The sequence below is a fragment of the Mycosarcoma maydis genome, chromosome 3 (genome assembly GCF_000328475.2).
Source record: "Mycosarcoma maydis chromosome 3, whole genome shotgun sequence".
In the NCBI taxonomy this organism is placed as follows: Eukaryota; Fungi; Basidiomycota; class Ustilaginomycetes; order Ustilaginales; genus Mycosarcoma; species Mycosarcoma maydis.
The window spans coordinates 1-21,711 of NC_026480.1; the positions used below are offsets into that span (position 1 = coordinate 1).

A 21,711-nucleotide genomic window follows, 5' to 3' on the forward strand; every position below is an offset into this window, starting at 1 on the left:
AATGGGCTGTGTGAGTTCATCAGAGCGGTTGACAGCTGCCGCCACAGTCACATGCTTGTGCTGAACAAAGGGAACCATTTGGAAAGCGTGGGTTGGGATTGCACGCGTTGACATCAGACCAACGTTGGCGTCCTCATTTCGCAATTCTGACCCACACTCCAACACACATGCACACACAGTCCATAGACGTGCTGACCTATCTGCTGCCATTGACAGTCGTGAGTCGGAAAGTGCACCTCACATCACACCTCTGCAAAAAAAGAATGGTCTAAAGAACGCAAAATGATGGTCCAGAAAAAGGCTTAATATTTCAAGTGGTTACAATCTGCTCCCCCAATCAGCCATCAACCATCAACCATGCTGACTACTCTACAACCATGCTGGCTCTTTGACATACTGAGCTAGATCGTACTCATTCCTGCTATCAAGTCTGTTGGACTGAGCTATTGGCAGTGGGCAATAGAGGAGTGGTGTAGAATTGTGATACAGTGTGAGTGTGTGATCTTCACGCGCACCCTGCGTGTGACAGCCAGAATCGTGAATGCCGACTCAGGAGCCTGTCGGGAATAAGCGCGTGCCACCCTGCAGCTACGCCTGCGACGACTACAATGCGGGTGAGCGAACCTGGGTTTCAGACAATCACAAATATAAGGATGGCAGATCCGTCGCAGCCTTTCGACACGTCGCGGTCGCGTGCACAATAAACGCGACTCGTGACTGCTGCTGCCGACATTCACGATTCACGATTCACGATTCACGATTCACTATTCATTCTCAGACCAAACTCGAATATGCTTGCTTCTCTGCGTTCTCGTCAAACTGGCTCAAGCGCCGATCGAGCTCATCGAACCAGTCTGCCCGAAATTTGACCACATCAAGGTCTTACGTTCTCGCCTATTCAACAGCAGTAATCGCCAAGAGATCGCGTGCATGAGAGCCGGCCAAGGGGAAGCCGCCCATGGCATGGCTATCCGCGCTGGTCTATCCAAAGCAGACGTACTTGAAAGGCGTGCAGTGCTGTATCTCGTCCACTAAGTGTGTCTTTTCGGTGACGTTGGGTCGGATGTTGGGCTTGCATCGGTAGAAGGGTTGATCTTGACAATCCTCAAGATCAAGTTCTTCACGGTACGCATGGAAGATGTAGCGAAGGTGTGCGTCCCTCAGTACTTCTTTGCAAGCTGACTCGCTAGATGAAGGTTTCCGCGCACCGCCTCGACACTTTTGTGTGGCTTTTCAAGCGTGGAAGGCCCGGGAGCTGCAACATTAGTAACATGAACCAAGACGAAAATCAGCTGTCCATCAGCAGAGTTGCATTCAGGGAGGCGGCGGTGGAGCTCGTTGTGAGCGGAATCGGGCGCGGTCTCAGGTGGTGCTTCCGGATGAAGTTTCAGCTTCGGGAGGAATCTTGAATCACCACAGAGCAGTGCTTCAAAGAGCCCGTCGATCAATGAAGCGAACCTTACAGTTCTTCGTGCTTCGGCCAGAACCATATTACTACTCTCAACATTGCGGCCAAGCAACATCGAGCTGACAATCCTTATGTGATTCTCAAGAAGCTTCGCCTGGCACCTGAGCGAACTCGGCTGTGGAAGTGCTGTTCTGCGATCACCTGACGATAGCATGCTGTCGAGGATGGGCCCTCAAGCCTCTCTACTTTCTGGCGATCAAATGTGGATGTGCGCGACATCCATGATGATGATGTAGAACAGGGTCCCAAGCCGAGTGCATCCCCAGGTTGAATGCGGGCGATAAATGACGTTGGATTAGGTGTACCATGGTCGTAGAGGACAGAGGGTTCGATGCTGCTCAGCTGTGGTGATTATTCATGATTGGATCATCTCAGAAATGCGCCACCTAGTGCCTGGAAAAATGACTCATCCACGACGGTGATCTTACATAGCGGTTGACACGGGATCATCTCGCGTCGCATACATACGTAAAAGTCCGCCTTCGCGATTTACGATTGGGCTTTTTCGCCTATCGAAGCTACCAAAGCTTGGATTGAGTCACTCGCGACTGTCAACGTTGAGATCACATTACTCGCTTGTTCGAGCACGAGTGACAGCCAAAGGACACTCGCGAGTGGCCATCCTCGATAGTGATATAGTTTTCGAGCCTTACATTGTTTTCCTCGTTTTCCTCTTTGGCGTCTTATGTTTCGACCACCATCACCACCGCTACACCCGTCTCCACCTCGCATCGCTTGTCTATTACAATCGCGTATTATCGTTCTCACCTTGCACTATGACCGAGAAGCACGGCAAGAAGCGCGCCCACACCGGAAGTGCCCGCGGTGAAACACCCCCTGTTGGGCCTCAAGCTGTCTCAGCACCACCGCGCGTCGATTGTGAACAGCTGAGTATTAGCAATGCGCTTCTTCCTGCAGCAACTGATTCATCTCGCACCAAACAGGCCAAAGACTCGGTCAACAAGCTCAAGCAGCTATGGAGATGGGATACTTTAACATCGGTCCACCGCGATCTTTGCAACCTGAACGATCCCGACTTCACCGAGAACGCAGCTCAATTCGCCGATATGATTTGGGCATCGAGTACCGAGTTAAGCGACATCATACCTGAGTTCAAGAGTATGACAGACAAATCGCGCCTAGAATGGGAAGTCAGCAACGTTTACTGGGATCTCGCCGCCAAAATCGCCTCCTACAGTGATGTGGACGAGGCACTGTCGCTTGCCCTTGTTCACGTTGCACATTCCTTGCCCATACCTACGTTGGGCCCACAAGGTTCTGGTGCCAACGCTCGCTTCTCAGCCGAATTTTGGCCGTACCTATCACGGTACTGCGCCAGACCGCTTCCTTCAGTTTGTTACCGAACACAATCAGATGCATTCAACGAGCTTGAGCCAGAGAAAGGTGACATTTATTTTCGAGGCACTACCATCTTCCAATCAAGCGGCACCGGCAAGTCGCGCATGGTCTATGAATGTCGACATCAAACTCCTCTTCTCTATGTCTGCATCGGACCAACTAGCGACGAGGGACCGGCCAAGGAAGCTTATCCCCTCCCTGATCGTGGTGTACGTGCCTTTTTCGAAAACGCTCAGAAGACCCACAAGGATAAGTGTAACCTTCATATTGCCTGTTTCCTCGGCGCTTGGTTCGCGGTGCTTGCTCACCACCTCGCCAAATTACCCACTCAGCAGCAAAAACACGACTATCTGATGCAGCTCAACCATCTCGATCAGAATGCTGGTCAGAATCCTCAACGCACCGACTTCTTCCAAACCGTTTTCGAGCGCGCTTCTCTCAGCCTCAAGCTTTCTGACAGAAGCTTGAAGGATTGGTATGATTTTGATCGCATCTTCACCGCTCATATCCGATCGCCGCTGGACGCCCTCGAACGAGAGATGAAGTGCATTATAGCTCACATGCACCCGCCCAACAACCGCGGCGGATCATCACCCACACATCCTGTCATGGTGGCCTTCGACGACTGCGTCGAACTCAACGTCAGATCAGACCAAAGCACAAATCAGCTCGACAGCCTCCACCGCGCATGGAATTGGATCAGCATCGAACAAGCCAGAGCCAGGACCACGCCGTTCTGGCTTGTGTTGATAAGTACCAGCATCAGCGCGGCCTATTTTGTCAATCACGCCCCCCGTAAGGTGTTATCTTTGGCACTGCCCACTTTCGTCGGCGTTGGTTCTGACGTGCTGCTTTCACAGCAACCCAGCCTTTCTTGCGCCTTGGGAGCTTCTGCGGACTCTCACATCGTCCACTACGGACGACCGCTGTGGAAGAAGTTCAGGCCTCAAGACCTCTGGGCGTATGGCCAAACTCAAGTTGACGGGTGGTGAAAAGTTTGCCATCCGCAAACCCGCCCACTGCCTCGGTGTCTTGGCGTCTCGTCTCGCGCTAAGGCTTTTGCCGACTCAATCGTCAGACTACAAGCTCTTCGAATTGCAGAAGCAATTCGTGGACTGCACAGTCGATCGCCACATGCGCATTGTCACGCATGTTAGCAGCGAGGGTGTCATGCACGTTGAATCTCCATCAGAGCCTGTGCTAGCCATCGCTGCTTCCAATATCATGCTGGCTCCCTACCTCCAGGAACCTCAGAAAGCGAGAGGCTACACATATTCAGACATTCTCTTTGGGGGTCATGGCTTGCTCGAGCCCGGGAACCTCGAGGTTCCCTCGCTGATGGGCAGTCTCGGAGAACTTGCCTCGCGGATCATCTTGATGGCTGCTTGCGACGCCGTGAAGCGCAAAAGAATCGAACAAACCGAGCCAAAGGAAACGTCGCACTTCAAGCACGTGCCCGCCAGCATCTTCGCCAAGCCCGTGCCTCTCGAAAGCGTTCTTGAGAACCTTGCCGACCTCGACGAGGCCAATCTCGCTGCGCTGCGTCAACGCCTTGAAGACGTCTACGATGCCGGCTCGCGCACCGAACGAAATGCAATTCCAATCAGAGATCAGTCACAGTCGGCTTCCGCCACGCTGCCGATGTGGATCAACTTTACGCATTTCGACGTGCTGCCCAAAGCGATCAACGAGATAACACCCGAATTTCTGTGGTACTGTTGGAAACGTGGAGTAGCCGTGCAAATGGTGCACGCGCAGTATGGCATCGATGGCATCATCCCGGTCTTTGTAGGTCATCTCGACTGGCCCTTCGGTTGATAGGTTCATCCACCGATGCCTCTAACGCCAGCCTTGAGCCCAGAGAGGCCGAGATGCACGCTGCGCGCTACATGACCTACGTTGCCTGGGAAGCAAAGAACCAAAGGGATCCACAGAGCACCACGGTCCCTGCTAGGTCAGCGCCTGCCATTGCTGGACCGGTGATCAAGAGCGCCTTGATGGCACCGCCAAACGAGAAGCCACTGACCGAACAGGCTCTGTTGAGCGTGCTTCTCGACCTTGGCACAAGGACCGGATTCAAACAAGCGCCAGACGGCTTACGACCCCAAGTGATACCTCTTACGGGTCAACAGTGTCCTCGGCTGTGCATCCGGGGTATGCTCGATTCGCACGCTTACCCCTGTCTGGACCTTTTCGAGTTCCGCAGATTCTTGATGCGTATTCTGTTATCTAGGTACGATCCCGTACCCGACTCTCTCACTAACATGGAAAAGGCCCTGTGGAATGAGCGCATCCAGCCCGATTCAGATTCCATCTAAGGTGAGCTCGATTCTCACTTGCTCTGGAGTGATCGACATAGACAACGTTCAACATCGTTCTTCCGGTGCAAGGCGCCACCAGCACACTCGATTCCGTCTCTCTTTCTGACCCTTAGCGAAGCTCTCGCGTGTCTCACTATTCAGATGTCAATTGCAATCGTGAATGTGAATGCATTTGTTTCCTTTTCGCTGGTTTTTTCCGAATGTTCGCTCGTAGCTTAATGCTCGCCACTCGTGCTTTGCGCAGGCTGACCAGCTATTCTGTGTTGGAAGGCTGGGCATGACGAAGATCCTGGATGATTCAGCTCGGGATGTTGAGGTCGTTATCGGGGTTACAATCTAGAAGGCAAACTCAAGTGGTCTCAAAGAAAGGGAATCGATGCTGGAAGCGAAGGTGGTACAGTAGTGTATGCAGTTGCGACCCGCATATAAGCGCCAATTTGCAGCGAGAGTCACGTCGGTTGTTTATTTGACGTCAAGGGTCATAGGTATAAAATGGAGGACCCCGATGCGTACTGGATCATGCTGTTTGGGCCTGTGCCTGTTGGTGCCTTGCGCTCAGCTGTGCAATTTGCAAGCCATGCTTCTCGAACCACAGAGCGGCTTTTGGCTCTTCCGTTTTCACGAAGAAGGGTGCTTTGGTAACGGCATCAGCGGCCTGCTCCAACAATGACGACGCGGTCGGCAGGTACAGGTTCGGAGGACCGTAAGGATAGGTGATAGAGCGCTGCCTTTGTTGTTGGGCGTCCGTGTGAAAGACGGTTGAGATCGAAAGCAGACGACGTTAGTGAAGCAAGAATCTCGGAGAGGAAGCGTGAACAGTCGCTGCGGTTGTTTGCGCTTGTTCCGTTCGTGATTCCACCAAGGTTGCGCCGTCGACTCGACTCTGTAACCCGGGCTCGGTCCGTTTCGCGGCGTTCAAATCAGCTTCCATTTACAAATCTTCATCAACCGCATCTTTCAGAGCCATGAAACAAAGACTGCAAGCGATAGCAGTGCTAGCAGCACACGACACCGACAGACGCTTTTGGCATCGAATTTTGCCGTCTTCAAAGTCAGTCATGAGAACCCTCTTGTCGCGAAGCGACTTGTCGTCAATGTACACGACCGTCAAGGCCCCGAACGGCTTTTTACGACGTCTGCTTGTCGTGAAAGACGGTCTATATCCTCTTTCGTTCCAGATCGCTCGTAGGGTCAATCAAGTGCCACGACGCGGTCTTTGAACTCCTCCCGCTCGATCAGACCAACGACGTCTTGCTTCTCTTCCTGAGAAAGCTTGCTGGTGAGGAAAAAGACCAAACCGTCCCAGTCCGCATGGCGTGGTCTCTGGTCAGCCATGTTGTTCTCCTGGCTTGAGTCTTGTTTGGTAGGTGCTTCAGCTGGGGGCAAACAGTTCAGGAGATGTCATTTGATACGTGGTGGAGGTGACGGATCCTGCGTCAGGCATACGCTTGGTCTGAAAGCATTTTTAAAGTTAAGTGAGAGATATATCTTGGATTTTATTCACATTCGTGATTGTGGGTGATTCTGTGTAAATTTACTGCAAGTTACAGCATTACATTCACGATTCGTGATTCTTGGTTTACACCCAACTTGGCTCTAATTTGGAGCGCTTTAGATAACCGACTTGATCGTTCGGCCATCTTGATATCGCGACCAAGCGACCTCGACCTAATGATTATTTTGTGACCCTCAACTATCAGCGCCCACTACTTAAGTAAAGTTAGCTAAGGAGTGCAGATATTGGGTCATCGGATGGCAGCATATCGTGACCCTCACGCCGAGCTGTGCGTCGCCGAGCACGAAATCGAGTACCTTACCCCACAGATGTACTTTCTTTTACCATGTACATCTGCAATTTGTGTCGAGTCAGATTGTTACAAGCGTAGCTGGGGTACTAGAATATGGTAGGACTGGACAAGTGCAGCTCTTGTATGATCCATCTGTATATCTCTTGCTGCAACAGCGGTGATCAGATGGTCTCGCCGCGAGCTGTTCTCCCACCCAAGAGAGTCGGTAGGTAAAGTTGGCGCCCATCGGTTGGCAATGACAGAAGCTACACATCCCTCAGCGCCAGCTTTCGAGCGAACTGAATAAGATTGGCTCGAAAATAAGCTTGAACAGCGCAAAGATTATTTTGTCTCCGGACAAGCTGGTTTGAGCAGTTCTATCGGTCTTGGATCGGTGAGACAATGGAGCTGGCGGCAGCCCGCGTTTATATGGCCTAGTCACCTCGAGGATGCGGCCCCTTCCGCATTTCAATTGCCACTGCAACCATAGCCGGGAAGCAGGACAGCGCGCATGACGTAAACAGCTAAGGGCAGGTCCAAGTTCTCAGGGACATAGTTTCTGAAACGCGTAAGGCTACGATAATCAAAGCTGATCAGACACGCATAATTCACGATTCGTGATTGAAGGTATCAAGGCTGGGATAACAAATGCGACAGTCACGAAACGACCATCAACGCAAGCTCTGAGCAAGACTGAGCAAGATAGCTGCCTTACTTTTTTGTGGTGTTCTGACAAGTTGCCAAGGCCAACTCGTCCAAGGACGCCTGCCGGGTGCCTTTCGTCTGTTCCGCGTCGAGGTTATCTGCGCGCGATGAGGAAAATAGCTCTGAACCGGCCGCAAGAGCATCAATAAAAAGAGGTAATCTAGTGCCCCCATCTGCACCAAGCGTCGGTTCGCGCTAGAATGAGAAATTGAGTCGGCAGCAAAATGGGAGATAATAAAGTCAGCGAGGACGCCTAGAGGAACAAAGTATGGAAGCTTTGGTATTTACTCACAGTTCGGATCGCATCGAGCTCATCCCCAAATTCATCTGCGACAGCTTTGAGCCATAGCGACCGGAATGCTTGCTGGCGTCGATCCTGTCGATGTTGGGCTTCGTGTGATGTTGTTTGCCGTTTTTCAGTTCGTGGCTCACGAGCTGAGGCAGGGACAGTCTTTGCATTGACGATACGTTGCAGGTGTGTGGGAAGTCGGAGCGCTTGTGGCTCGAGCGATTTGAGCATGCGTGAAGCACTGCTTCGCTCTGTACTACGGCAAATCTTCGTTGATTCGGTCACTTCGGGTTCGGGAGTAAGTCGAAATATGTGCCTCTTTTTGTCGCAAGATTCGACTATATTGTTGCTAGAGCCAGCAGCAGATGCTTTTGGGCCGTTGATCTTGCGGCGAGACCTGGGTGATAAGTTACCGATCGAATGAGGAGATGAATCTGAGTCTGTGATAGAAGAATCTGCTGATGACGAGGATGTTGAAAGTGTTGACGCGGATGAATCGGATTCTACTGAGGCTGACGATGAGGCTGACGATGAGGCTGAGGACGAGGCTGAGGACGAGGAATTGGACCTTGGCCGGAATTCGCTAATCTTTGGCCTTTTTCTAAGCGAGCTTTTCATACTCGAGCGATCTTGATCAGATTCATCATCGTCTTCGGAGGAAGATGAGGAGGACGAGGAGGCGGAAGAGGATGATTCATCTTCAGAAGATACGGCCAGGGTTCTAGTCTTCCTCTGACGTCTTCGACGTGGATTCGCTGATGCGCCGGTGGCTTTTCGTTTCGCTGCTACCATTGTCTGAATGGAATCAACAGTCGACGTTTGAGGTGGTAAAGTAGTGGCAATGTCCTTTGGTGGCAAGAGCAACGAGAGCGAGACAGCCTTCGAAAGAGCGCTGAAAGGGTACGGACGGCTTGATACAAGCTCAGGTGGAAGGGGAGCGAGCATAAAGTACAACAGGTTTGTGTGAAGCGAGAATTTTAGCAAACCCGAATTCCGCAGGATTGAGCTGCTCTCGTGCGACATGTCGAAACGCGTCCCAATGTTGCGTTTTGCACGCATTCACGATTCTATCTACGCGTTGTCCAAAGCGCGACGTGTTACTTGGGTTCGCGTCAAAGGTTACATGTGCTTTGCTTTGGAATCTAAACGCCTGAATTTCCCGTGCGCACAAATCGTGAATGTACATTCGTGGTTCACGATTCAAGAGAAAGAACGCGACTCGAACTGATTGCGCTTCGGCAACTGCGCAGCTGCGTTGGGACAGGGAGTGATTCCAGCAAATCGCTCGAAAAGCTTTTTGAGCAATTGGGCAGGCTGAATGTCGTTCCCAAATCTCCAATCAACACAGCAAAGAACTCGCTTGACTTGCTTTGTTGTTCGATATCATCTCCGCTGACGTCCTCCTGGTCACCATCTTCCAAAAGGATTAATCTGCTCTTCGAACTTGTTTCTTGTCGGTTTGTCGAAAGCACGTGCCATATCGACGGTCTACTCGAATCTGCGGACAAAGCTCGCATCTCCTAGTATCATCCACTCAAGCCCATCATGGTAAGCGACTTGTCTACTCGCACAAATCTCTTTAAAGATCACGACACTGACCTGCTTATGGATCCCACTCTCTGACCAATGTTTTCACCCTATCGGTTCGCTGGCTCAAGGCTGATTCCCAGATTAGTGCGAACCGCAAGCGTCGTCGTTCGCAGCAGCTTCAGCAGCAGGACGACCCATTCGACGCCTCTTCCCCTCTTCCAGGCCCATCGGCCGTCAACACACCTGCTGGTAGATCCTCGCCACCGCCTTCCTCTCTTCCCCCATCAAGCCCACCGGCTGCATTCTCTGAATTCACCGACGGCGAACTTGATGATGCAGACGTCGTCGACGAGGAGCAAGAAGCGAGGCAATTGGGGGACCATTTCCAGGCCAATGCTGACTCGGACGATGAGGGCGAAGATCTGTTTGGCGAGAACATGGAAAATGACTACACTGAAAATGCAGCACTCGACCGCTACGACACTGCTCTCGACATCGACGACGATCATCAGTATGATCAGATGGACGCAAACGCACGTCGGCTTGCTGAATTGCGCATGAGTCGCCGCGATCGCACCGAAGCTGCCAACCGTGGTAGCCGCTCGCGTGCTCCCGAGTTCCTCCAAAGCGACGATGGCGCCAGCGATGCCGACGACGGCGTTGCCATCCTCAACCGTCGTAGACGCCGACACTATGACGAAGCTGCTGCTGGTGCTGATGCTGCAGCTCTGGCGGACGACTTGCCTCTCGAGCAGCTGGGCGATGTAAAGACCGACAGCATCGCCAGCTGGGTGGCCACTGAAAATGTCCGCAGGGCCATCGTACGCGAATTCCGCAACTTTCTCGTCACCTATGTCGATGAAAATGGTGTCAGTGTATACGGCCAACGCATCAAAACCCTCGGTGAGACCAACGCAGAATCGCTTGAGGTTTCTTTTCTTCACCTCGTCGACTCGAAGGCCATCCTCGCCTACTTTCTGGCCAACTCACCTGCTAGCATGCTCCCCATCTTTGACGAGGTTGCCTTCGATGTCATCATGCTCTATTATCCATCCTACGACCGCATCCACTCTGAAGTCCACGTTCGCATCGCCGATCTTCCCACATCTTCCACCTTGCGTGACCTTCGACAAGGTCATCTCAACTCGCTCGTTCGTGTCAGCGGTGTCGTGACTCGCCGCAGCGGCGTATTTCCACAGCTCAAGTACGTCAAGTTTGATTGTCTCCGTTGCGGCACTGTGCTGGGTCCCTTCTGGCAAGACGCCAACCAAGAGATCAAGCTCAGCTACTGTTCCAATTGCGAACAGCGTGGCCCCTTCCGCATCAATTCCGAGCAGACCGTTTACCGCAACTATCAAAAGATGACGCTACAGGAGTCGCCTGGAAGTGTACCACCCGGTCGTCTGCCTCGCCATCGAGAGGTAATCCTCCTCTGGGATCTGATTGACTCGGCCAAGCCGGGCGAGGAGGTTGAGGTCACCGGTGTTTACCGCAACAACTTTGATGCCTCGCTCAACACCAAGAATGGCTTCCCCGTCTTTGCTACGGTCCTCGAAGCCAATCACATTGCCAAGCGGGACGATGCCTACTCAGCTTTCCGACTGACAGAAGAAGACGAACGCCAAATCAAGGCGCTGGCTAAGGACGAGCGCATTGGCAAGCGTATCATCAAGAGCATCGCACCCTCCATTTACGGACACGAAGACATCAAGACTGCTATTGCACTCAGCTTGTTTGGCGGAGTGCCCAAAGACATTGGCGGCAAGCATCGAATTCGCGGTGATATCAATGTCTTGTTGCTCGGCGACCCTGGTACTGCCAAGTCGCAGTTTCTCAAGTACGTCGAAAAGACAGCATCGCGTGCTGTGTTTACAACCGGACAGGGTGCTTCCGCCGTCGGTCTTACAGCTTCGGTGCGCAAGGACCCCGTGACGCGCGAGTGGACGCTCGAGGGAGGAGCGTTGGTGCTCGCTGACAAGGGTGTCTGTCTCATCGACGAGTTTGACAAGATGAATGACGCCGACCGAACCTCGATTCACGAAGCCATGGAGCAGCAACAAATCAGTATCTCCAAGGCTGGTATCGTTACTACGCTGCAAGCTCGATGTGCTATTGTGGCCGCCGCCAATCCCATTCGTGGCCGATACAACCCCACAATCCCATTCAACCAAAATGTCGAGCTCACCGAGCCCATTCTGTCGCGTTTCGATGCGCTCTGTGTGGTCAAGGACACGGTCGATCCTGTGAAGGACGAAATGCTGGCGCGCTTTGTCGTCGGCTCGCATTTGCGCTCGCACCCCAAATTCGATGAAGAGACGGACGAGCAACTCGTAGCTACGTCACTGGACGCCGACATTCTGCCTCAGGACGTGCTTAAGAAGTATATCATGTATGCACGAGACCATGTGCGGCCGTCGCTCAACGCGCTTGACCAGGACCGCATCTCTCGTCTATACGCTGATCTACGTCGCGAATCAATCTCGACGGGAAGTTTTCCGATCACAGTGCGTCACTTGGAGAGTATGATTCGCATGGCCGAGGCCTCTGCCAAGATGCATCTGCGTGACTATGTGCGCACTGATGATATCGACGTGGCTATCCGCGCAACCGTCGAGTCGTTCGTGTCAGCGCAAAAGATGAGCGTCAAGAAGACGCTCGAGAGGGGCTTCCGCAAGTATCTCCACCAAAGCCGCGATCACGACGAGCTTCTCTCCTTCATTCTTGGTTCAATCGTCAAGGACCGCATGCGCTTCGTACAGCTCTCCAATGGAGCACGTCGAGGTTCCGCGGCTCCCTCCAGCACTGTAGTAACTGTGCCTGTATCCGAACTTGAAACACGCGCCAAGGAAGTCGACGTGTTCGATATTCGTCCATACCTTGCGTCCAAGCTGTTCCACGCCAATGGCTACACCTTCAACCCCTCGGATAGGTCTATCACTAAGACGTTCGGAGCTAGTCGGGCGGGTCTGACAGGTGGTGCTGCCGCGATGGCGGCCGCGATGGCAGCCTGATTCGTGATTCTCACAACTCGCGAATTCTCACATATCTTTCCATTTCTCATTTTGGTCCTTTGGAACGCTCAGCCGTCGATCTTTACTATTTGTGGTACTTTCTGTAGCTCGTTTTCACCGTTTCTCGCTGTCGTTCTCTGCTTTTCTGTATTCTTTGGTAGTGGTAGTGGTGATCTGCTGGAATTAGACAGCCTCCATTCGATTCCCTTGCGTTCCTATTCGCGTGAATGATCAAGGAGGAGAGTGGGTTACTGCTCGTGGTGATAGACTCGGGATTCCAAAGCAATTATTTGGATCGCTTGTAGACCTTGTCGAGGAAGGAACGGAAAACTTGGCGACGGAGGCCTTGCGATTCAGGAAAGGTTGTTGATGAGCGTGTTGATCTGCTCGTACGACTCGGCCTCGTACTTTTGGAAGCGGGCAGGCAGGTCAATGTTGGGCTGATTGAAGACCTCCTTAACTCGCTTCTCGCACTCTGCGTCCTTCTTGCCGTAGTTCTGGTCGAGAATTTGACGCTGTTCGGGTGTGGCGTTTTGAAGCGCGATGTTGATGTTCCAGGAGCATTTGTTGTCAAAGATGTCGGTGCCGATCTTGCCAATTTGTTCAGGCGTTCCGTAGCAGTCGAGGAAGTCATCTTGGACCTGGAAATATTCGCCCATGGGGAGCAGGATATCAAGAGCCTGTTTGTACAGAGTCTCGTCGGTGACGCCAGCCATACGCATCGCGAGGGCAACGGGGAGGTAGAAAGAGTAGAAGGCGGTTTTGTAGACGACAATAAGATGGTGCTTCTGGAGGGAGAATTTGGAGAGGTCGACCGAGTCCTCAGGCGCAGTGATGAGGTCGATGAGTTGGCCGAGCTCAGTCTGGAAGGTGACATCGTGGAAGAGCTCGAGGAGCATGCCATAGTAGGGATCCGAACGGAAGTGCTTTTTCAGCAAAAAGTAGATGGCCGCTTCGAGCATAAAGGCGTCGTTGATGGCGATGTTGCCGACACCTTCGACACGATACCAGCACGGTTGACCTCTGCGAGTGACGCTTGCATCCATCATATCATCTGCAACGAGGAAGTAGGCTTGCAGAAGCTCGATGCACCAGCCGAGAATGGCAGCCTTGAGATATTCGGGCTCGGTGAGCTCACGCGAAATCTTGCCAGTATCAGAATCTGTGCAGAGGAGGATCTCGACAGTGTCAACCACAGAGAGACCACGATTCAGCTTGCCTCCAGGCGTGTTGTAGTCGAGGTTGCGTCGGAACCAGTCGATGGCCTCGGCAGGCATCTTTTCCGATGTAAGGTAAGCGGTGAGCTCCTCGACCAAGAGCGGAAAGACAGACTCGAAACGCTTGCGCTTCTGGATCTTCAGCTGTGCCTTGTCGGCAAGAGCCTGAGCGTCTACGTTTGACATGTTGAAGCGGAAACGAAGTTGTCCAAGGGGGCTGGTGATGAAGAGGGACACGATGCGGGAAGGATGAAGCTGAACGAGCGTTGTCTCAACGCGGGAAGATGGTCTCACTTCTTCCTGACGAGCGTGTTGGTCTTGTGTCTGGATTTGCACACGCTGCCAAAGTGGTCTGATCTCCGAGACTCCGCAAGCCAAGCGCAACATGCAGATCGCCGATTTCAGTGACATAGTTACGATTCACGATTCGTGATTCGTGATTTTGTGTAGGAGCTCTGATGAGCGTGAGTCGTGAGTCAGTCGTGAGTGCTGAGTGCTAACCCTAAAATTGAGCCCACATGTTAAGTTAGGATATTGGTGTTCTTCAGGGTTCAGTTTGCAGGCGAGCAGGCACGAGGCACGAGGCACGAGGCACGAGAGTTGTGCAACACGAGCCAAGAAGAACACACACTTGGTGTCGCCTACCAACATCACCTTCTCAGGTATTCTCAGGCTTCTTCTTCTTCCCTCGGTGTGCTCGCTCACGTCACCACCAGTTTGCTCGAGTCACCATCAGGTCAGAACTGGTAGGAGAATGACCTCGCCGCACGTACTCTACTATTGCTCCTGCAACCAGTACCACACCAACGCTGCGCTTCGCCCCGGTTCGTCGCTTGCATCACCTCCGCCAGGGTTACCAGCCTATTCCCCCGCCTCAAGATACGCCTTTCATCCACTCGAATCGCTCTACTTCTGCGACGAATGCGACCAGATCAGATGCAACCGATGCGTCACCGTAGATATCTCGAGCTACTACTGCCCCAATTGCCTCTTTGAGGTGCCTGGTGCTAGCGTCAAGGCCGAAAAGAACCGTTGCGCCAGGAACTGTTTTGAATGTCCTTGTTGCCAACATACACTATCAGTTGTGGCCAGCGATCCCGACTCTAAGTCCGTGCGTGGTCTCGACCCCACTGACCCAGCTGCTAGCCAGGGTGAGCCGCCCTACTTTCTTGCATGCTCAGTCTGTCGCTGGGACTCCAAGTCGGTCGGGCTCGTCTTTGAAAAGCCAACCGGACTCAGTTTGCAGCTTCAGCGCTCCGAAGAGAATGCTGCAGATGTTCTCGAATTCGACCGGCTCAAAGATCATTTTGACCCTTACCTTAAGGCGCAGACGCAAGCAGCCATCACATCAGCTGCCGTCGGATCGGGCAGCTCCTCTCGTGCTCGTTCGCTACCAGCTTCAACTGTCTCTGCAGCCCAAGCATCGTCTTCATCCAGCGCTGAAGCTTCTACCCGAAGCGCAAGAGCAACTGCTGCACGCAACGCGGCTGCTGCCGCCCTGCAGTCGTCCAAGCTTGTCCAAGATCTACCTCATCTAGCACACTCGAAACATGCCGCAAATTCTGCTCGCTCCGCACCCATCGAACCTGACGAGCTCAAAACGTATCGCGCTCTGAATCCATGGCAGCCTGTCGACGATGGTCGAAGCCGATCAAGCGGACATGCAGCAGCATCTATGGGCGTGGTGGCCAAGCGTGAAAAGCATCGAAGAGACTACGTTGCGCGCGTCCAATTAGGTGTAAATCAGCCCTTCGCGTCGCTAGATGCCAAGATCTCATCCCTCGAGCAACGATGGTCCTCGGTCTCAATAGCAGACCAGCCGGTCCGTGCCGCAGAGTTACGTCCTAACAGAGTATCTCTCAAATCCAAGCTTTCCAAAAGGTGCCCGGCGTGTCGGCACATTGTCATCAAGCCGGACATCAAGGCGGCATCGAACCGCTTCAAGATCAAACTCGTAGCACTCAACTTTTTGCCCGAGATTCAGATCGCTCTGGCTGACCAACAACCGTATCTTGACGCCCTTCGCTTCCGCTCGACCGGGGTCACGGGCTCAAACCTGATGGGAGCGGCGTCGACATCCAGTTCTCTCCGACGAAGGCCTCAATCAGTGCTCGTATCTGGAGCGGATTCGCTCGGCCCGGCCTCGTCCCTATTTAACGCGTCGCAAGACGTTGACGTTAATCGACTGATTGCAGGACAAACGTACAGCTACCAGATTGCTGTCACAAATCCGCTGGATGATCCAGTCGAGCTCGACATGAGCTTTGTCCGCTTCGCCAATGCGTCGTTGAGCAGAGGTGCTGCAGCGGTCCAACCTTTACCAGAACCGAAGTACATCTTTTCTTGGAACTACAGCAACAATACTTCTTCAGCACCCTCGCACGTCAAGCCGAGTGAAGGGCCATCTCGTCCGACCAGACGCGCTCGGCTTGGCTGGCAGGTATACCCATCTACTACTAGCATTTCATTGAATGCTTTCAACGAAGTCTGGGAGCTCGAGGATGCCGAAGAACTGTACCACTCCAAAACTGAGCTCGAGACGCATCCGGAATCCCTCGATGGCTCCTCGCCGCGTCGGAGCGCTGTAAAGACTGCATATGTCGACGGCGCCGGACGCTTGGGCTGCACAAACGAGCCGGCTTGGGTGATTCAAGAACACGAGGACGATGAGGACGACACCAAATCGAACCGCACTGTGCAACGCAAACCGTTCCTTCAGAAGGGACACACAACTATCTTCTATCTCGACCTGGTCGTTTCAGCCACTGAGTTGCCAAAGCCGGGCCCAATCGAAATTGGTATGCACGTCACTTATCGCTACACTGGTGGCGCGAACCAACCAAGTAGCCAAGGTTTGGCCACAGCTGGTAAAGATTTTTCTTTCTGGACCTCGATCCGACTCGGATCTGTTGTAGGACGCGACGAGCGTGACGAGCGAGAATGAAAAGTCGGGTCGACTGCACTGCTCTACGGATGCCTGGCATGCACGCCTCGCCTAGCATGTCGACCTCGCAGTGCTGCAGCTTGCGAGGTTTCCGAAGCTCGAAACATGATACCAGCGCAGTTAAGGCCGTGCTTCAGAGGACGGAGCGAGATGCTTTCGGTCCTAGTCTGGGTGGCTCATCTTTTACACTTGCTCAATGTGAATCTTGGCACCTTGACGACGCCTTTTCCAGGCAGCATTCTGACATACTCAGCTGCTCCTGGCATCGTGTCATTGGAGAAGAGTGTGCGTACGTTGTATTACCTCGTAATTTTTCGGATCAATCACGGCAACTCTGAGCAAACATACAGTACATATTGAGTTTGTTGACCGTTCGCTGAAATGCTGTGGCGCCTCGGACATCAAACCTCGTGATGAAAAGGACGTTCCATGAGAAATGCCAGGCTTGCCGGAGCATCTACGGCTATAACGCGGACAAATAGATTGGCAGTCGCTCCAACGACGAGACCTGGCATTTATCGTCGACTTGTACGCGCCCATGGACCATGCTTGGACTATGCGAGAGCACATTCGTGGTTTTTGATTCACGTATTGGTTGCATCCGAGACCGCGCCCGAGGCTGAGCTGTGTGTGCCTTGGCTCGTTGGCTCCTGCCACTCATCCGCTGTCCTCGCCGTGAGTAGCAGCACTGCATGGACCCACATGATCGATAACTCCGATTTCTTCGACCGTCCGCAAGAGTGCCAGCGAGAGATACGACGCTCCAAAGCATAAATTCGCCTGGCACTGTGATGCTTAACTTCGGAAGACCTTGTGCATCACCTCTGTCCCCGTCCATCTGACCTTGCAATCCAAGACTCTGCGACTAACGACTCGCGACTCACGACTCTGTGACCTTCACTCGCTCTACTAATTGGGTGTGCGCACTGCACTGACCTTGGACTCTATGACTCTGATCGCGGGTCTTCCATCGTGGTTCAAAGACTACCAGCAACAACGATACGCAAATCACAGGTAAAATACAAGGTTCTGGGGAGAAGGTATCAAACGTTCGCTGTAATCGTGAAACACGAATGTATTTCGCTGTAAGAAGAACAAAGAAACACGATCAGATTCGCAAAAAATGAGGGTGGCTTGCCGGCCGGTGTCAAGCCTGCCCATTCACGGAGTGGAGCGTGCGGAAGCGAGTCGATCGTTTGCGACGAGCCTGAAAACTGACGCATTGATCGTCGCTGTCATCCTCCTCCTCGTTTCCAATCGGCGCTCCTGAGCCGGAAAGCATTGCATGCTTGGCAGAGATGGAGTCAAGCTCATCCTGGCGAGACGCGTCTTCCTCAGCGTCCGCAAATTGCGACTCTTCCGTCGCGGGCATTGCGTTTGGCATTACGTTTTCAAAAACTTCCTCCGGCACTTTTACATCCTTTGTTTCCGATGGCACACCACCAACATCGGATCGTGTAGCCTGGGTCTCTGTGGCTGATGCAGCTCGCGACGATCCGTCCGAGCCATGCAGTCGATGCGAAGCGGACCGAGACACGCTCCCTGAGCTTGTTGGAGTTGATTCGTACACGCGGCCTTCCTTCACCATTGGGTCTGGAAGAGTGTCATGGCCGACACTGAGCTCAGTAAAGTCAGCTTTCCGCAGTGCAGCTGCCTCACTCGACAGGGTAGCGCCCATCGCAAATGTCTGGCATATCGGCGCTGCAGTCTCGTTGCCAGCACTCGCAGGACCAGCTGAAACATGATTGTCCGGCAAGGCCGAAGACGCAGCAGGCGACAGGATGTGCTGATACGGCGGCTTGAACACGTTGTAACCGCCTTCAACCGAGGGCGTGAGAATGTCGTTGGAACTATCGCTACCGCTCGATCCTTTGCGACAGTAAGCCTCAGGAAGGAAGGCTGCGTGCGCCATATCGACACGCTCGCCGTCACCGTGGTGAACGGTCCAACCTTGACCCGAATTGACCAACATGGGCCCCAGGCTCGCGGTATGTACATCGTCAAGATCATCCGAGAGATCATCATCCGAAAGTTCCAGCTCAAGATCGACATCGTCATTCTCGTTATAACTAAGATCTTCTGGAGGCGCGTCAAAGTGACGACGCCGGCCAAGCCGATCGAAAGCGAACGGCTGCGCGGCGTCCGATCCCGATCCAGCCAAGGGCGACGATGGCTGGCTGAGAGCGCTGAATGCACTTTGGGAAAGACTGGCGCTTTCCATGGGCCCAGTAAGCACCTCCGTAGACAAGCTTGGAGCACCGCCAAGGCCACCTCTGCTGTTGTTGCCAGGCACGGGCGCACTTGTCGGTGTGCCCGACTCAGGTCGAGCTCCAGCTTGCTGGGTTGCGCTGTGAGTATCGACTGAGAGCGGTCCCATGCTACCCACAGCAGAAGTGACACCTGGTCTGGCGCTGCTGGCAGTGCTACCGATGCTTCCGCTTCGTTTGGAGACACTCGTGCTAAGCACGCTTGAAGGGAAGGGTGGTGCATCCCTTGAGCCCCGAGTGCTGGGCCTAGAAGAGCTGAGATTACGATCGTCACCGCCAGCGATGAGCCAACTGCCGCGCAAGAAGTCACCGAGACGATGGCGGCCTGAAACGCGCGAGGCTTGCGAGATGCTCAATGTCGAAGATCTGCCTTCCGAGTCCACGGAGCGTCGCGGTGAAGCGGCACGCTGCAGATGCGCATCGTGATGGCCGGAGCCCTGTCGACTTGTGGCGCGATGGATCGACGGCATTCGAGGCGAAGAAGGATGAAGCGAAGGCGAGGCCGAGGTCGCACTCACCCGACGAGCGGCGCCATGCGTATCAGAAGAGATGCGCTGCGGTATTTCGGGGCCAGCGTCGAGCCGCAGACCTGCGCTGCTTGTAGACTGTGCTGACGCTTTGCGGTAAGATGCGAGTTTCGGTGGCCTCATGGTGCCATCATCTGAACCACCGACGAGCAGGGGGGGAGGAAGCATGGGCGAAAAGCTGGTAGCTTGATCATGAACCTCGGTTGTATTGTCTTGAAAAACACGGGGCGATGTCTGAAGTGCAGAAAGCGCCTGGCTGGCGGTGGACTTGCTCGGCGTATCTGAGCTGTTGATGCGTGGCGATTCTGAAGCGACAGAGTCCGATTCGTCATTGCGATAAGCTGCAGTGAGAGCACGAAGAGCGGTAGCTCCGTCGCGTCTACCCACCGAGTTGGCGCTCTTCTGTCGCGAAAAGAACATGTGACCCTTGAGAGGGGTGCGCGGTAACCGTACCGATGAGGTGGAAGGACCCGATTGGTTTGACGAGTCAAAGGGGGCAACAGGCATTGTAGCGACGTTGTCTGAGCCTGGGGTTCGACTAGGATGGGGCGAACTAGCACCAGAATTCGACTGCAGATCGGCATGGAAGGAAGAGGCTGCCGATGAATGGTTTACGGATTTGCTGCGTCGTCGTCCGCCAGCAAAAGAGTCGAGCAGCTTGGACTGCCACCTCTTAACGCGTTGCTTGAGCTTGGAAAAGCCTGTCAGGGCATCCTCGACGTCGGCATGAGAAATTTCGACGAAGGGCATGTGTTGTGGATCGGTCTCTGAGAGCCAAGCAGGCGCGTCTTGCAGACCACGAGTGACCCACGGATGTTTCTTGACGTCTTCTAGGGTGATGCGCTTGGTAGGATCCTTTTCAAGCAAGCGGTCCAACAAGTCGCGCAACTGGCGTGCATCCTCTTCCAGGCTGTCCGGGTCGACATCCGGACAGAGCTCAGAAGGGCTTGCTGGCTGAGCATCGGCTTCCTCGTCTACCCACTGTGATCGAGACTGCCATCGGGGTTTTCTCGGCCCGACACGGACTCGATCTGCTCCCATAAAGGTAGGGATGGAATAATCGGTGCTCGGGATGACGGCGAACAAGGCGTATTCGGACTCGGCTGTGAATGGGGTCGTACCGAACAACAGGCAGTAGAGCGTGACACCCAGGGCCCAAATATCAATGGCTTTAGTCACTTTGGGTCGTGTAGGTGGTCTTGCAAGCGTGGTGGTGGCGGCATCAGCTGGAGAGGCTGCATTGGAGCCGCTTGTCAGATCGGTGGAATGAATAGTCGAGGAAAAAGAAGACATGCAGAGCTCGGGTGCGAAGAAGGCGGGACTTCCGGCCGTCTTGGCGAGCTCGCGGTCGTCGGCGAGACTTGGATCAGACAAAGAAGATGTAAGCTGCGTGTTGAGTCTACTGGATGAGGAAGATGCAGATGAAGCGGCAGCGTGATCATTGGCGATCATCATGGCATAGCTGAAATGAGAGACACCAAAATCTGATATCTTGACGCGGTGGTGATTATCCCAGAGCAAGTTGGCAGGCTTGATGTCGCGATGAATGATGCCCTGGTAGTGAAGATACTCGAGCCCGCAGACGACATCGCGAAGAACTTGACGGGATTGATCTACGGTGAGCGCGGGATGTCCTTGGTCGTCTTTCCAGACCACTTCACCTCCCTCCATGAACTCGAGCACCATAAAGATCTTTTTGCTCTGCGGATCGTCGATGACCTCTTTGAGCTGGACGACGTTGTCGTGACTGCACTTTTTCATGATGGCGATTTCTCGGCGAACTTTTTGATCTGTAGTCCAAAGAAGCGCCTTTCTCGCTTTCTCCCGCTCCTTTTCGCGACGACGCTCGGCGTCCCTGTCGGACGGACCCCATCGTGAGAGGCCAAAAGCAGAGGCAGAAGGCGAGCGCGGCAGGTTGGGTATAGGAGCAAACTGGGTTGAGGGGCTGGTGGAGACGCCCTTGACTGTTGTAGAGGCTGAGTCTTCATGCGGTGAGTCAGAGCTGGGATGGAGGTCATTCCCCTCTTGTTGGGCGGGAGAAGTTGGTGGGTCGAAGTGAGCAGGAGACAGACGCGAGGGATCCTTGGTGCGATTGTTACGGTTGAGCAAACCTAGGCCTGCACCGAGCCGCTTGCGCGCTTCCCTCTCAACGATTTTGACGGCTACGCGCTCGCCAGTTTCGAGATCTCGAGCGAGGCGCACCTTTCCGTGAACACCTCGTCCAAGTTCACCCTCGATGAGATACTGGTTAACCATTCGACGACTGCTGGTGTGAGTTTGAATGTC

General features: G+C 53.6%; 6 protein-coding genes across 6 annotated transcripts in view; 3 read left to right on the forward strand and 3 right to left on the reverse strand.

Moving 5' to 3' along the window:
- Window positions 1-2,244: 2,244 nt before the first annotated feature.
- UMAG_01443 (uncharacterized protein) lies at window positions 2,245-5,145 on the forward strand (the record flags this gene model as incomplete). The annotated part of the gene is made up of 3 exons (XM_011389216.1): window positions 2,245-3,622; window positions 3,696-4,619; window positions 4,649-5,145. The coding sequence occupies 3 exons, from the start codon at window positions 2,245-2,247 to the stop codon at window positions 5,143-5,145; spliced, it is 2,799 nt and encodes a 932-aa protein (XP_011387518.1).
- Window positions 5,146-7,646: 2,501 nt separating this feature from the next.
- Window positions 7,647-8,721, reverse strand: UMAG_12138 (uncharacterized protein; the record flags this gene model as incomplete). The annotated part of the gene is made up of 2 exons (XM_011389817.1): window positions 7,647-7,835; window positions 7,933-8,721. 2 exons carry the CDS (start codon window positions 8,719-8,721, stop codon window positions 7,647-7,649), a joined length of 978 nt encoding a protein of 325 aa, XP_011388119.1.
- A 753-nt stretch (window positions 8,722-9,474) lies between these two features.
- Window positions 9,475-12,470, forward strand: UMAG_01445 (putative MCM DNA helicase complex subunit MCM2; the record flags this gene model as incomplete). Its single annotated transcript, XM_011389217.1, has 2 exons — window positions 9,475-9,477; window positions 9,588-12,470. 2 exons carry the CDS (start codon window positions 9,475-9,477, stop codon window positions 12,468-12,470), a joined length of 2,886 nt encoding a protein of 961 aa, XP_011387519.1.
- Window positions 12,471-12,823: 353 nt separating this feature from the next.
- Window positions 12,824-13,873, reverse strand: UMAG_11875 (putative bifunctional (2E,6E)-farnesyl diphosphate synthase/dimethylallyltranstransferase; the record flags this gene model as incomplete). Its single annotated transcript, XM_011389796.1, has 1 exon — window positions 12,824-13,873. The coding sequence occupies one exon, from the start codon at window positions 13,871-13,873 to the stop codon at window positions 12,824-12,826; it is 1,050 nt and encodes a 349-aa protein (XP_011388098.1).
- A 568-nt stretch (window positions 13,874-14,441) lies between these two features.
- UMAG_11876 (uncharacterized protein) lies at window positions 14,442-16,631 on the forward strand (the record flags this gene model as incomplete). The annotated part of the gene is made up of 1 exon (XM_011389797.1): window positions 14,442-16,631. The coding sequence occupies one exon, from the start codon at window positions 14,442-14,444 to the stop codon at window positions 16,629-16,631; it is 2,190 nt and encodes a 729-aa protein (XP_011388099.1).
- A 1,147-nt stretch (window positions 16,632-17,778) lies between these two features.
- The window catches only part of UMAG_15093 (uncharacterized protein), a gene marked incomplete at both ends in the record, with an annotated part of 4,736 nt that continues 803 nt past the window's right edge, over window positions 17,779-21,711 (reverse strand). Inside the window, one exon of the mRNA XM_011389847.1 lies at window positions 17,779-21,711. Within this exon, the coding sequence (XP_011388149.1) occupies window positions 17,779-21,711 (3,933 nt within the window).